The sequence below is a fragment of the Schistocerca americana genome, chromosome 10 (assembly GCF_021461395.2).
Source record: "Schistocerca americana isolate TAMUIC-IGC-003095 chromosome 10, iqSchAmer2.1, whole genome shotgun sequence".
NCBI classification, from domain to species: domain Eukaryota; kingdom Metazoa; phylum Arthropoda; class Insecta; order Orthoptera; family Acrididae; genus Schistocerca; species Schistocerca americana.
In genome coordinates, this window is record NC_060128.1 from 144,564,526 (window position 1) to 144,579,235 (window position 14,710).

General features: G+C 40.0%; 1 protein-coding gene across 1 annotated transcript in view; it reads right to left on the reverse strand.

Moving 5' to 3' along the window:
* LOC124552640 (D-ribitol-5-phosphate cytidylyltransferase-like) overlaps positions 1 to 14,710 on the reverse strand; it is a 63,517-nt gene that overhangs the window by 23,300 nt on the left and 25,507 nt on the right. The window contains exons 4-6 of the mRNA XM_047126968.1: positions 10,338 to 10,488; positions 5,554 to 5,661; positions 5,384 to 5,502 (exon numbers count right to left, since the gene is read on the reverse strand). Coding sequence (XP_046982924.1) covers positions 5,384 to 5,502; positions 5,554 to 5,661; positions 10,338 to 10,488 — 378 coding nt within the window. The remainder of the gene's footprint in view (positions 1 to 5,383; positions 5,503 to 5,553; positions 5,662 to 10,337; positions 10,489 to 14,710) is intronic.

Below are 14,710 nucleotides of genomic sequence, written 5' to 3' on the forward strand. Positions count from 1 at the left end.
TGTATCCAAAAACATTTTGCAAATTGCATCAAGGACACCAGTTCATACAAAGAAGCAGACTTTGACACTGATCATTTCCTAGTAATAGCTAAAATCAAAACCACCCTGAATGAAGCAGCCGCAAAAGTTTAGGGAAAACAGAAAAAACGTAACCGAGTATGGTTCAACCAGATAGGCGAAAGAAAAACTGAGGAAAGAAGGAGAGCCAGAAAAGAGTGGTTAGAAAACATGAACAATATACAACTAAAAGAGAACTTACTCGAATAAGGAAAGAAACATCAACAGTTCTCAGACAGGAAAAAAGGAAATATTACAATGACATACTTAACAAGGCAGAGGAGGATCTCACTCAGTGCAGGACTAGACAAATGGTTCAAAACGAGAAGAAATGTACCAAAAAGTATGTAAAGAAAGAACAGTTGACTAAAGATGAAAAGGGGAGAACACTAGTGAATGGAAAAGAGAGAGGGCAAAGATGCGCAGAATATTTCTCCCAGCTCCTAAATTGGAAAGACCCTATAGAACTTCTTCCTTTTGAGTCCCCTCAAACTGTGGACACAGACGTGACTACTCCCACTGAATATGAAATTACACAAATACTCCAAAAATTAAAAAATAATAAAGCGGCTGGGGAATACCGAATTGTTGCACAACTCAAAAAAAATGGAGAACTTGACCTTGTAAGAACCATGGTAAGCCTCATACGGAAGGTTTGGGAGCAAGAAAGTCTCCCAGAAGTTTCAAAAATGGCCATCATTACTGAAAAAGAATGGCACCCTGGTATGTGACAATTATAGGGGAATATCTCTGCTAGATATCAGCTATGAAGTGCTATCTTTATGCCTCCTAAATAGGATACTACCACTTGCTGAAGAAGCTGTAGGAGATTACCAATGTGGGTTTAGACGCAACAGATCAATGGTGGACCATCTATTTACCCTACGTCAAACAACGGAGAAATGCTGGGAATATACAATGTGTCTAGAACAAACACTCTGTTAAGTGCAGACAAGTACTGGTCTAACTGAACAGTTCGAAGTTTGAACTGGCCTCAGACAGGGAGACGCCCTCTCCCCTATATTATTCAACCTTGTGCTTGAAAAATTAGACCGGGAATTATGAAAACTGATCCCACTGGAATATCCCTACACAACATGTCAATGACTTGACTGGCATATGCAGATGATATAATACTAATCAGCGGTAGCAGAGAAGAGATCAGAAGAATGGCAGGCTCGTACTGCAAGATTGCTGGTAGGGCTGGCCTGCAAGTCAGTGAAGATACGACAGAAACATGGTCCTGAGCAAGTCAGAGAGAGACGGGGACCTGCTCACGGTGGACAATCTCCGATTCAAAAGGTCAAATGCTTTCAAATACCTTGGTAGTCTCTGCAGTGATCAGAACCACTGTGAAATTGAAATAAATGCAAGAATTGTTGGAGGCAACAGAGTATACTTCAGCCTTTAGGATGTGCTGAAGAAAAGATCCTTGTCAAGAAGTTTTAAGATCAGGCTGTACCAAAGTATGATTATGCCAGTGGTTATCTACAGTTGTGAAAGCCTCACCTTTAGGAGAAAAGATGGAGAGAAACTACTTGTTTTCAAACGAAAAATCCTCCGAAAAATATATGATCCTGTGATAGATTCACAAACAGGGGAATGGAGAATTTGAAAATACCAAGAATTAAAAGAGCTTTACGCACAGCCTGACATTATAAAAAGAAGAAGAAGAAGAAGATTGACCTGGGCTGGACATGTAGCAAGGATGAATGAAGGGAGGATACCCCATGATGTGATTCTGGGAGCTGCAGCTGGAAGGAGGTACCTCAGAAAAGATGCAAGGACAATATTGACAAGGACACCGAGGACATGGGACTAGGAGCGGGAGAGTGGTGGCAGGAAGCTCGCAACTGGGAACGATGGAGGAGGGGTGTGGAGCAGGCATATGGTCACTAAGGCCCATGTCACGGATAAGTAAGTAAGTAAGTAAGATTATTAAGTTGCTTGATTTCTTGTATTGATATATATAAAAAAAAAAAAAAAAAAAAAAAAAAAAAAAAAAAAAAAAAACCCAACAGTAAAATTCAGCAATTTATTTCACCATTTCATAAATAATTATTAGCCACAGTTCCCTATTCCAGAAGACAGAAATATGAGAACAACAGGTACACAGTAAGAACAACTCCTGTCCTGTGGTTCTGGTGCAGTGTCTACTTTACGTGATCAGTTGCCACATTTGATACGTAAATTAAGGTACAACGGTGTTGTACAGTCCTGAATTTTCCCTTGTGGAAGTAAGAGCCATTTTGATGTAACTGATACAACAGGAAGTCTATGAACTGACCAATACCAGTACATTATGAACCGTCTGTGTCTGACACCCCATTTGTGCAGTCAAAAAGATTACTTTTTCTAAAACAAAGAAGTTATGCAGCATTCCGAAATATCGATTACTAAATAGTTCTCAAATATAGATACTGCCACAAGCTGTGCTGCAAGCAGTGTGGCACTGTGGTTAGTGTCACTGATCAGTGTGCTGTGGGTTGCTAGTTCAAACCCCACCACCAACAGTTATCTGTATTTAGTATTTGTCATTTCCGGAAGGTTCTCAAAAGTTCCTACATTTTTAATGGTTGCATATTTGGGGATATTCAATGTTTGTCTAAACAGCAGCACTCTCCACCTGAGAGTTTAGTGCTGTTCTGTTCTGCTCTGCTCTGGCTGCACGTAATAAACATGTTTTCACTACTAAGTGTTGTACTTTCCCGATGATCCTGCTTTCAGATTTGGACTCGAGTCTGGATCCCACGTGACAATATAAATACGTGTTTCTCAGTTTAATAACAGTGAAATAACATTTTTCACATTATATGTAGCAAATAATGCAACACTAATAATGTATACTCCTCTATTTATTGTAACCAAAGTCTGCATATGTTTTGTGCAAAAAATGTAGTTATTAGAAAAACTAAAATAGACACAGATAAAACCTATTAAATAAATAATATATAAATGTGGGCAAGTGTTAGAAGTAGCAATATGTGAAAAAGAAATGTAGAATGTGACTAATGGAAAAACATTGAACAGTTATTACATAATTAATAATAAATATAAGAGCTAAATAATTCTGATTAAAAAGTTTTTCAAAAAAATGCTGTACTGTAATGAAGTTAATCAAGATGGAACTTTGACTATTATGAGGTATTCTGCTGATTGTTGTTAGGGTATAAATGTATATGTGACAGAGGCCATGGGAGATTGATTTGACAAGCAGACTGCACATTTTTGTATAGCACATTTTTCAGATAAATGGAAATTTATGACAATAGTGTGAAGCTAGCTGCAAAAACCTGGACCAAAACATACAGCTATGGAAATAAGTTTTAAAATGGGCTTGCAGTTCAGTAATTTAACATTTCTGTCATTATTGCTGGCATGTGGTTATGTGTTATAGGTCGTGAACTGTAAAAACACTCGAGACAATTACAATGATGATAAATTATAATTTTTGGACATTTTAGACAGAATGCAAATGTTACACCAGCCATTTCATCTGCTCATAATTTCACAGTTTTCTCAGACACATTTTTATTTCATTCAGATAAATTAAAGTTCTAATTTCTCAAATTCCCTGTTACCGACTTGACAGAAAATCCTAGGAAGTTCTGGTCTTACGTTAAATCAGTAAGTGGATCGAAACAGCATATCCAGACACTATGGGATGATAATGGCATTGAAACAGAGGATGACACGCGTAAAGCTGAAATACTAAACACCTTTTTCCAAAGCTGTTTCACAGAGGAAGACCGCACTGCAGTTCGTTCTCTACATCCTTGCACGAACGAAAAAATGGCTGACATCGAAATAAGTGTCCAAGGAATAGAAAAGCAACTGAAATCACTCAACAGAGGAAAGTCCACTGGACCTGACGGGATACCAATTTGATTCTACACAGAGTACGCGAAGGAACTTGCCCCCCTTCTAACAGCCATGTACTGCAAGTCTCTAGAGGAACGGAAGGTTCCAAATGATTGGAAAATAGCACAGGTAGTCCCAGTCTTCAAGAAGGGTCATTGATCAGATGCGCAAAACTATAGACCTACATCTCTGACACCGATCTGTTGTAGAATTTTAGAACATGTTTTTTGCTCGCGTATCATGTCATTTCTGGAAACCCAGAACCTACTCTGTAGGAATCAACATGGATTCCAGAAACAGCGATCGTGTGAGACCCAACTCGCTTTATTTGTTCATGAGACCCAGACAATATTAGACACAGGCTCCCAGGTAGATGCCATTTTCCTCAACTTCCGGAAGGCGTTCGATACAGTTTCCGCACTGTCGCCTGACAAACAAAGTAAGAGCCTACGGAATATCAGACCAGCTGTGTGGCTGGATTGGAGAGTTTTTAGCAAACAGAACACAGCATCTCGTTCTCAATGGAGAGACATCTACAGACATTAAAGTAGCCTCTGGCATGCCACAGGGGAGTGTTATGGGACCATTGCTTTTCACAATATATATAAACGACCTAGTAGATAGTGTCGGAAGTTCCATGCGGCTTTTCGCGGATGATGCTGTAGTATACAGAGAAGTTGCAGCATTAGAAAATTGCAGCGAAGTGCAGGAAGATCTGCAGCAGATAGGCACTTGGTGCAGGGAGTGGCAACTGACCCTTAATATAGACAAATGTAATGTATTGCGAATACATAGAAAGAAGGATCCTTTATGGTATGATTATATGATAGCGGAACAAACACTGGTAGCAGTTGCTTCTGTAAAATATCTGGGAGTAAGCGTACGGAATGATTTGAAGTCGAATGATCATATAAAATTAATTGTTGGTAAGGCGGGTGCCAGGTTGAGATTCATTGTGAGAGTCCCTAGAAATTGTAGTCCATCAACAAATGACGTGGCTTACAAAACACTCGTTCGACCTATACTTGAGTATTTCTCATCAGCGTGGGATCTGTACCAGGTCGGGTCGACAGAGGAGATAGAGAAGATCCAAAGAAGAGCGGTGCGATTCGTCACAGGGTTATTAGGTAAGCGTTACGGAGATGTTTAGCAAGCTCAAGTGGCAGACACTGCAAGAGAGGCGCTCTGCATCACAGTGTAGCTTGCTGTCCAGGTTCTGAGAGGGTGTGTTTCTGGATGAGGTATCGAATAAATTGCTTCCCCCTACTTATACCTCTCGACGAGACCATGAATGTAAAATTAGAGAGATTCGAATGTGCACGGAGGCTTCCGGCAGTCATTCTTCCCGCAAACCATACGTGACTGGAACAGGAAAGGGAGGCAATGACAGTGGCACGTAAAGTGCCCTCCGCCACACCCCGTTGGGTGGCTTGTGGAGTATAAATGTAGATGTAGATGTACACACCTGCTTCTCAACATCGAGCACCGTGGCCAGGTCGAGCAGCTGCCCGTCCTGCGAGATCTCGTGCACGTGGAAAAAGACCACCGTGTTGTACGTGGAGGTGACCGCTGGTGCTGCCGCGGCTGTGGCGGGCGGGGTGCCGGGCGGGGAGTCCCCGGGCTCCGGGAGGCTACCCGTCGTGATGCGCGCCAGCTCACCCACCCGCGGGGTCAGCTCCTCCGCGAGCAGCCGTGCCGCCTCTGTGTCTGCCGCCGCCACCACGCACACGCGTGTGCTGCGCTCTGCAGAGACGGGCGACTGTCATTCAACTCCGGTATGCAGTGGTATAAATAGAGGGTTATTTTAAAAGGCTGTCAGTGTCTACAGGCAACGGAAAACATAAGATTATAATTGTTGCAGCGATGGATAGGCAAAGCTTCCAAGTTTGGTTCTGCACAGAGTATACTGCGGACCATTAAAATTACAATACCGTGAAGACAGCATGTAACAAATGTCAAATTGACACTGAGAGTACCACATATTCGAATATGCAAAAGATTGTCATTTCAGCACAACCACAGAAAGCAAGGAGCTGCATATAGGAATGATTATGCACTGAGTTTCTCTTTTATAAATTGCACCTGTATATCGGTTGTTTGTGAGCAAAATGTGTTATGCATTGTGTTAGGTGGAAAAGGCATCTACTGTCATATGTCAGAATTCAGGAGTGGCATTACTGTGGCCTATTGTGATTGTCGTTTGTGATTTCATATTGCTGCTCATTTTGATTGACATCTCACAACTATAATTGATGGGTTCAGGAGCGGCATACTAAATACCGTGTATTTAGTGAACGAGAGAACAGACAGTGTATGCTCAGACACGCAGGATCATACAGGCACACTATGTACCTCAGGTTAGGAAATGGGTTTGTTTGCAACAAGACAATTATTTACACAGCATCTGTAGAAGCACAGACTGTCAGCATGGCAATCCTCATTTTGTCTTCCCTTGCCACAGCAGCACAATGTGGCTGTGGGAAAGTGCAGACCTGTCAAGCTATCTTTACAAACCACCAACTCTTGTTCATGTCCTATAAGTTTTGTTCATTGTTTCAAATCATAGAAGCTGCCCCTTCAGTTTCAGTGTACCAACAAACTGTACACATTGTATGACAAAGTTCTTTGCACTTAAATAAAAATATTAGTTCTGTGCAGGCTGCTATCAGTTTCATCACAAACTTTGCAGTTCAGTGAATAAAGCTGCTATGTGGGCTACTGGGTGCAGTATGCATGCTGTTTACTGAGACTGAACTGATGTTACTGGTTGATATGGTATCTTCCTCATATAATGTCATCTGTAAGGTCAACATAGTTTTATAGTAATACCAACTATTGTTGTCAAGTACAAAACCTATCACTTTCCAAGTGTCAACAATAGCTGCATTACTTTTCACAATGAGATCTTATGGACAGACAATCTTTGACTTTCTTAGTATTTATAGCACTTGCAGATCATTTCCAAGACATAAATTCCCTAAACCAGTAGTACAAAACACACACATGTACGCACACTGTAAATCATTAATGCAGTCTTCAGTCATCAGTAGCCAAGTGAGCAACGTAAAAGCTTGGGAATTGTATAGTCACTGATTCAGTTCTCACTGGCAGTAATATTATTTTTCTTTCTATTTAAATTCCACATTTGTTAGCAAATTAAAATGTTGATTAATGAACAGTGAATCATATTTTTCAATAAAAAGTCCATCTTTTTATTTTTAATTACTGGTCATATGAAAAATTAAAATTTGATACATACATGCAAAATACCCTGTTGTTAAATGAGAAACATTATGCACATCAGCAATACTGTTCAATCTCTAAAAATAAAAGACTATTTTATTCTTTATTTGGGGTTTCGCATTTTCACACCAAGTTTCAACAATAGCTGCATTACTTCTCACAATGAGATCTTATGGACAGACAATCTTTGAATTTCTTAGTATTTATAGCCACTTGCAGATCATTTCCAAGACATAAATTCCCTAAACCAGTAGTACAAAACACACACATGTGCGCACACTGTAAATCATTAATGCAGTCTTCAGTCATCAGACATGAACAAGAAACTTATTGTGAATACTGGTATTTTCATGCAGTTTGTAATTAAACATAAAAAGATGTTAATAATATTATTATTATTAAAAATGTAATTCAATATTTGTTAACTAACTTTTCTATTTGCAAATAAAAAGGTAACTTGAACCAGGAAAAAAGAGCGACATTGCTGCTAGCAAGGTTCGAATTGGCAACTTCACGATTACAAAACTTTTACAATATTGCAGCACCTGAGTTATTCTGATTATGATGCAAAGTTCCTTTGGACATGCATGCAGGTCCAAAGGAACAGGCACTGTGACAACTACAACTGTTATAAAATACAGTCCGGCATGGATTTTCATTACTGTCATTCCATTGTACAGCTGATGTTTGGGATGCAGCGTCTGCGGCTAACCGACCGCTTTCCATGGAGTAGGGCCGGGGCTGTTCCTCAGCTAAGTAATGGTACCACAGTACTTTAGCTTTTTATGTTTGACCATGCCTTATTCTGGCATGTATTAGTTTATTTTATGCTTCTGAAGAAGGCTAGATTACTCTAGCTGAAACCTGGGCAAAGACCAGTAACTTTTCGCAACTGAGGCGGATATTTGATGTATTAATTTATCACAGCTGCTGACAGGGCTGCAACATGTTAAAAATTCTTATAAACATGACAGTGCTACCAACCCGACCACTTTACTTTTTCAGGTGACAGAGTACACAATTTTGTCATCGCTGTATGTCAGTGTGTCTGGCAGAATTTCTTTGCACTTTGTCATTCAATATGAAATGGACAGATGATGTTTCAATATACGGTCCATGCTTGATGTCGACTCTGTGTCTTCACACTTTGCTGTGGAACTGTTCTGTCACTGCAGATTGCAGCAAATAATATAAATAAATATTCCTGTCTATCCTAATGTGCATCATAAATCCAGAACAAGATAACTAGAAAGGGAAAACTGTCATAGGTCACTCTCTGATACAGTTGAAACTCAGTAGGGTGAAAGAAGGGTGAAAATGAAGGGACACCTGTTCTGGCTCATGTGCCCAGACATAATAGTTTCCAAGAAAACGGCAATCAAAGCTTCGATGCCACTTCATCAGTCCTCTTGTTCGGCATGTATCCAAGTAAGTTGGTATTGGAGTGGCCAGGAGCATAGTTTCGAGTTTCTACATCCTGTGTTCAAATCCAGTCTTGTGTTTTTTTTTTGTTTTGGTCACAAAAGTGTGTGACATCAATATTTTTTGTGACATCTTGAAATACAATGGAATTATTGAAAAAAGAAGTAAGCATTTAAATGGTATTAAAAACAGCCTTTACCATCACAACTGGAATGGATTAAGGCATTCCAGAAATCTGTTGCCAACAGTAATTGTTTGTCTCTAATAAGTCAGTGGCAAATTTTGTCATTTAGTCCAATAAGACTTAAACCAAGTAATAGAATGGCAATGGCCACAAAATTGGGAGAGCTCACAGAAGAAACCACTCATCAGTTTTTGGAAAACTTTTCCAAACTTACATAAAAATGAGGCCGTTTCTCTACATTATTGACTTAAGTAGTGGACAAAGTCATCACTCATTACATGATTGGCTGTTAGTCGATGAAATAGGAAAACCGAACTTTTAATTTAAAGTAATTCCACCAAAAGTGTATGCCTTTTTGTTAATCATGTGATGTATACTTTTACTGAAAAGTGATGAATGGCATTCGCGGATTATAGAAGAGTCCTGTTTCCCTTGCACAGCAAAGGGAAATCACAAGTAGAAGTGATGTTATTAAAATACACGGTTTGACACACATCAATATCAGGTTCCAGCTATTGAGAAAATGCTTGAATATGCGTAGTTCACCCTGAATCATTACCAGATTGCGAGGTATTTAGCTATGTTAATGAGGATGTTTTCCTAATTATATTCACAGTATAAAAATGTGACTGTGGCATATGATACTTAACACAATGCTCGTGGTGCTCTGAATTTCTATATTTTGAACATCTTTTGTTGCAGGTATCACCCTGGGGAACACAATGGTTCTCTTGAGCAAAAAAGTAAAAATCAAAGCAAAAACTGAAATACTAATACTTAAATACTAAGATGTTTTTAATTTTCAGTTGCCACTTAGTATATAAGATTTGTGGGAATAAAATCTGTTTCTAGTAAGATTTGAAAGGATCATTTCTTCTGAAAGTACTTCCACTAGATTTCATGACGGCACGAAAAGCATTGATGTAACACCGTTCCTTGAGAATGAGAGAGTGAGATAGTAAAGAAAAATAAAAAAATATGACTGAATTTGAACATGGGGCACAAAAATCTGAAGCTGTGCTCCTTATCTCCCTCTTCCCTCCCACCCCCACCCCCCACGGACTCCAACCTTCTGAAATTTAAGCAGCAGCTGAGTTCTAACCTGGAACCCACGACATTTTCTTTATTGGCCTGGCCAAAGACATTACCCCTAGAGCACAGGTTTGCTCAGCCACTGTGCTACCAAGTCTCGGGGATACTCGTTGCACAATGGGAGTGATCTAGTAACACTGAAACTTCTGACCACAACTTGTTCAGAAACTACTGAGCGTTGGCACCAGAGCCAAAATACATGTAACTTTATTTCCCCCTTCTTTCACCCACCAAGTTTCAACTGTATCAGAGAGCAGCCTATGGTGTGTTCCCTTCATGAGAAAAGACGAGCACGTCTGAAGTATTTGTCACCCGGTACGTTTGACAAGTGCGGCAGTGGTGCACCAGAAGCACGGCTACCAAGTATCGACTGTAGCAGCCTGAGTGTTAAATGATCATTGTCTGCACTTTTGCAGAAATGTGTTGCATCTACATTTTGCACTCTGCCCACTGACATTATCACACAGCTGTAGCTCACCCCTGAGGCAGCCAGCAGCGGCGTACACGTCCCTCTTGTGGGTGACCTTCCAGAGGTCTGGCGGACCCTCCAGGAGACGTGGCCGCACGCCGGCGTGTCGCAGAACCAGCGCGAGGCACTCCGTCCCACGATCCAGCTCATCCTCTGTGCTCTGCAATGGAAAACATTTCTCTGCACAAGTGTCTTAAATTTACACTGAGTCAATATTTTCACAATCAAATGTTCAAATGTGTGTGAAATCTTATGGGACTTAACTGCTAAGGTCATCAGTCCCTAAGCTTCCACACTACTTAACCTAAATTATCCTAAGGACAAACACACACACCCATGCCCGAGGGAGGACTCGAACCTCCGCTGGGACCAGATTTTCACAATCAACTGGCTCATAGTGAAAAGATAATTTATCTCACAATCCACATTGCTTACCTGGGGTGTCCAAAAGTCTCTCCCCTGTGTCGTATGATTGTTAGCCATGCGTGCCATACGATTGTTCGCCTGCCTGGGTTACTTCCCTTCAAGTGGACTCTTCCAACATTCCACGGACTCTTCCAACATTCCACTGTTTCATTTATCTCAACCAGCGTCAGTAGTATCGTTGGTGTGTGTTGTTACATGTTGACGTTAATGTTTAAGTTTAGTTCCTTTGTTCGTTTGTTTTGTTTTTGTCAGTGTTAAAATGCTAACCATTGAAGAAAATGTGTTTTTAGTCAAACAAGTGTTCAAAGCTGGCAGCAAATACACAGTTTCAGTTTGCCAAACATTTAATTCAGTTTTCCCGTAGACAACACTCCCACATCGCGATACTGTGTGAGATTTGATTAACAAATTTCGAAGTACGGGTTTAGTGACAGATGCACTGACAAGTGGTTGTCCTAGCGTTTTGTCTGAGGATAAACTACTCGATATTTCCAATAAAATGTCAACAAGTCCGAACAAGTCTGTAAGACAACTTGCCCAGGAAATCGATGTTAGTGTCAGAATGGCCCACACAGCTGTAAGGAAAAAATTGAAACATTTTCCATACAAAGTGACAGTCGTTCAACAACTTAAAAATACTGATCATGTCAAGAGACTGCATTATTGTCAATGGTTCACAAATTTCGTTCAACAAAATGGAAGGGATATTCTTAATGAAACGTTTTTCACTGATGAGGCATAGTTTCATTATCCGGGTACATGAACTCGCAAAATTCTCGTACGTGGAGTACTGCAAATCCATTGTGTATTCATGAGGAACCACTTCATCCTGTGAAAATAGGAATTTGGATTGCAATTTCTAGACGTCGGATTGTGGGTCCCATATTTTTCAACGAAACAATAAACACACAATGATACTGCAGTGATAATCTGTACCCATTCATAGAAGAACTTGTGTTAAGTGAAATACTTAACAGTTATTTTCAACAAGATGGTGTAATCGTGCATACAGCTCGTGTCTCAATGTCACTGCTTGCTGATGTTTTTGGAGGTCGCATAATTTCACAGGGACTTTGGCCTCCACGGTCACCTGATTTAACACCACCTGACATTTTCTTCTGGGGTGCAGTGAAAGCAACTGTCTATAAAAACCGTCCAAAATCCATCGATGAATTGAAAACTGCAATATCCACTTTCACTGCTTCTGTTACAGAAGAAATGTTACAGCTTGTGTTTGGAAACATGGTTAGACAAACTGAATTGTGTATTCAACAACAGGGGGGACACTTTCAACATTTAATGTGAAAATATGTGAGTAAAAATGAATATTCAATAAATTAATAATTTGCATTTCACCGAGTTTCATTTCAGTATATTCACTGTGACATACGGCATGCGTGGCTAACAATCACATGGCACTGCAGAGAGACTTTTTGAACACTCCGTAGATTCTGGAAAAGCTCTTGACTGAACTGATTGTGATAAATTATGGGCAAGAGTGAATGATACAAGCTACCCAGCACACTTAATCAGTATAACTGAAAGCTTATATTGTGAAATAAAAATAGTAATAAATACAGGAGAAAAGATGGCAGATGAGATAAAAATCAACCAAAGAGTGAAATAGGGGTGTTCTCTTTCACCCACTCTTATTAACATTTACATATGTATGGCGTCTGTTGTTTCAGAACCGCCCAAAAGAACAGACACTATTTTTGATCCAGCTGCCACTATGAATTAATACAAAAAGGACATACAGACTTGGTAATTTCCAAGAAATGGTTCACATCAAAATCATGGACTGACAACGAGAAATATACAGATTGACTGCTTCACTCTCGAGATGCTGACAAGAGAGACGCTAAATGACAAATGTATTGAAAATAGAAAGTCATTAAAAATGAGAGAATAACAGCACTTATTTCACTCACAGGAATTAATTAAAGAAATGAATACTATCACTTACATTATTCATCAGGTATCGGCATCATGTACAATACCGTGTCTGGCGTAAGAACCATTCCTTTCTCCCCGTACCCAGGATACATTTTTCACACGTTGTTGGAAAATTGGGAGAAACTAACAGGAGAGAGATTTACCAGTCATAAGTAGTGAAAATATAAAAACTGAAATGCTTACTCTCATGTAACGTTCTACTACTCTCAGGTGACATTCCACTTCAAGGATCAAGCATTCGATACATATCGTTTGCAGTGAGGCTGCAATTTTGATGTGCCCTGTTTCTTGGAAATTACCACAGGCCTTAGCTGTGAGCAGGCATTGACTGCAACCGATCGGGTGCAGATGTCTCAGTTGTCAGAGATTCTGCCTAGTAAGCAGAGGACACGGGTTTGACTTTCCCCACTGATTACAATCAATGCTCACTCGCAGCCCAGGTCTGTAATTCCTCTGTGTATTTTTAACACTTATGCTGACTAAGACCTGGAGTTCAAACCTGAGTCATCCTATAATTTTTTCCTGTTAGTGATCACTTCTTTCAGCTCTGGTAGTCTTTGCTAATGCGATAAATGCTGAACTGCACCTTGTTCAAAGTCTGTGTTAAACTGCAGACCCCCTTTAACTGGCTGGGTAAGTCAGTTCAAAAGTCGGAGGAAGGCAAAAGCAGGACCTTGTCTGGTAAAGCAGTGTGGTGTTAAGTGCAACCTTTGGGTTGATGACACATTTAGCCTGCAGCTATAGTGACAGTGTCCTTAAAAATTTGAAATCTGATGATTACCCAGGAATTAAATTGGATAAACACATGAATCTAAGCACACTACTATTTGCACATGAAAAACTAATAATTCGAGTATAAGAAGATGACTTCCAGTTAATAGCACATTGGGTAAAACATATATGTATAGAATAAAGTCTTAAAACTTCGTTACATAAGATGAAAGTTGTGGTCTTTCTAGGTAAGTACCCAGTATGGTCATGATAGTATGACAGTCACTCCAAAAGAAATGCACACTATCTTTATAAAAATACAGTTTTCATTCTGCATGTGTGAAAGTTTTACTGTGTGTAGATACATCCTTCCCGCTTGTTTTCAAACTTAGTTCAACCTGTTGCAAGCCTTGACCACCCTTCGCCAAGTGATCAAATCAAAACGACAAGTCAATCTCACTTGCAGGGTCATTCTGCTCCACGACTATGCAAAGCGTCAGACAGCCAACACAGTCATGGTACTCCAGCAGACATTCAAATGGGAGGTTCTTGGCCACCCTCCATACAGTCCAGACCTCTCTCCCTGTGATTACGCCATTTCTGGTCCCCTTAAAAAGGCTCTGAGGGGCAAACGATTCACATCGGATGACGACGTCCAGCTGTACGTGCAGAACTAGTTAACATAGCATGCCTGGGAATTTTATGAGACAGCCATTCATTGCCTTGTGTCACAGTGGGACAAGTGTCTCAACAGCCACTGTCAATACTTCTAGCATACAGGTACTGGCTTCTGTAATTATGCCTCCGACTTGTTTCTTTTTGAACACCCCTTATAGATGCCTGTGGAAATGCGGCAACCATCCTCTCTGCATCTGCAAATGGCACCACAAATGTAATGGTACAAATCAGTGGTGGCTTGAATGCAAAGCCAGGGAGATGAACCTCAGGAAAGCAAATGAACTCAAAGTGCGCTATTTTCTACAGGGGAACAGAAGATTTTAACACTGTGTAGAGATGAGCATGACTTGTGCAAATGTCTGAGCAACTAGCAACATGGAAACTAGAGGCAAGCGAAACATAGGAAGTTGGAAGCTTCTCCATTCACTATGTTTTCTACTCCCATCAATAATTAATTTTTTGGTTCTTCTCTTTTCACTGCAGGTTCACATGTAATATGTCATATGTACCTGAATGTTTCAGAACGTTATTTAAACAAAGTTCCAGTTACATTTATAGTTCAGCTGGTTATATTTATCTTCCTGATTCCAATTATACAATTAGCTTCACTA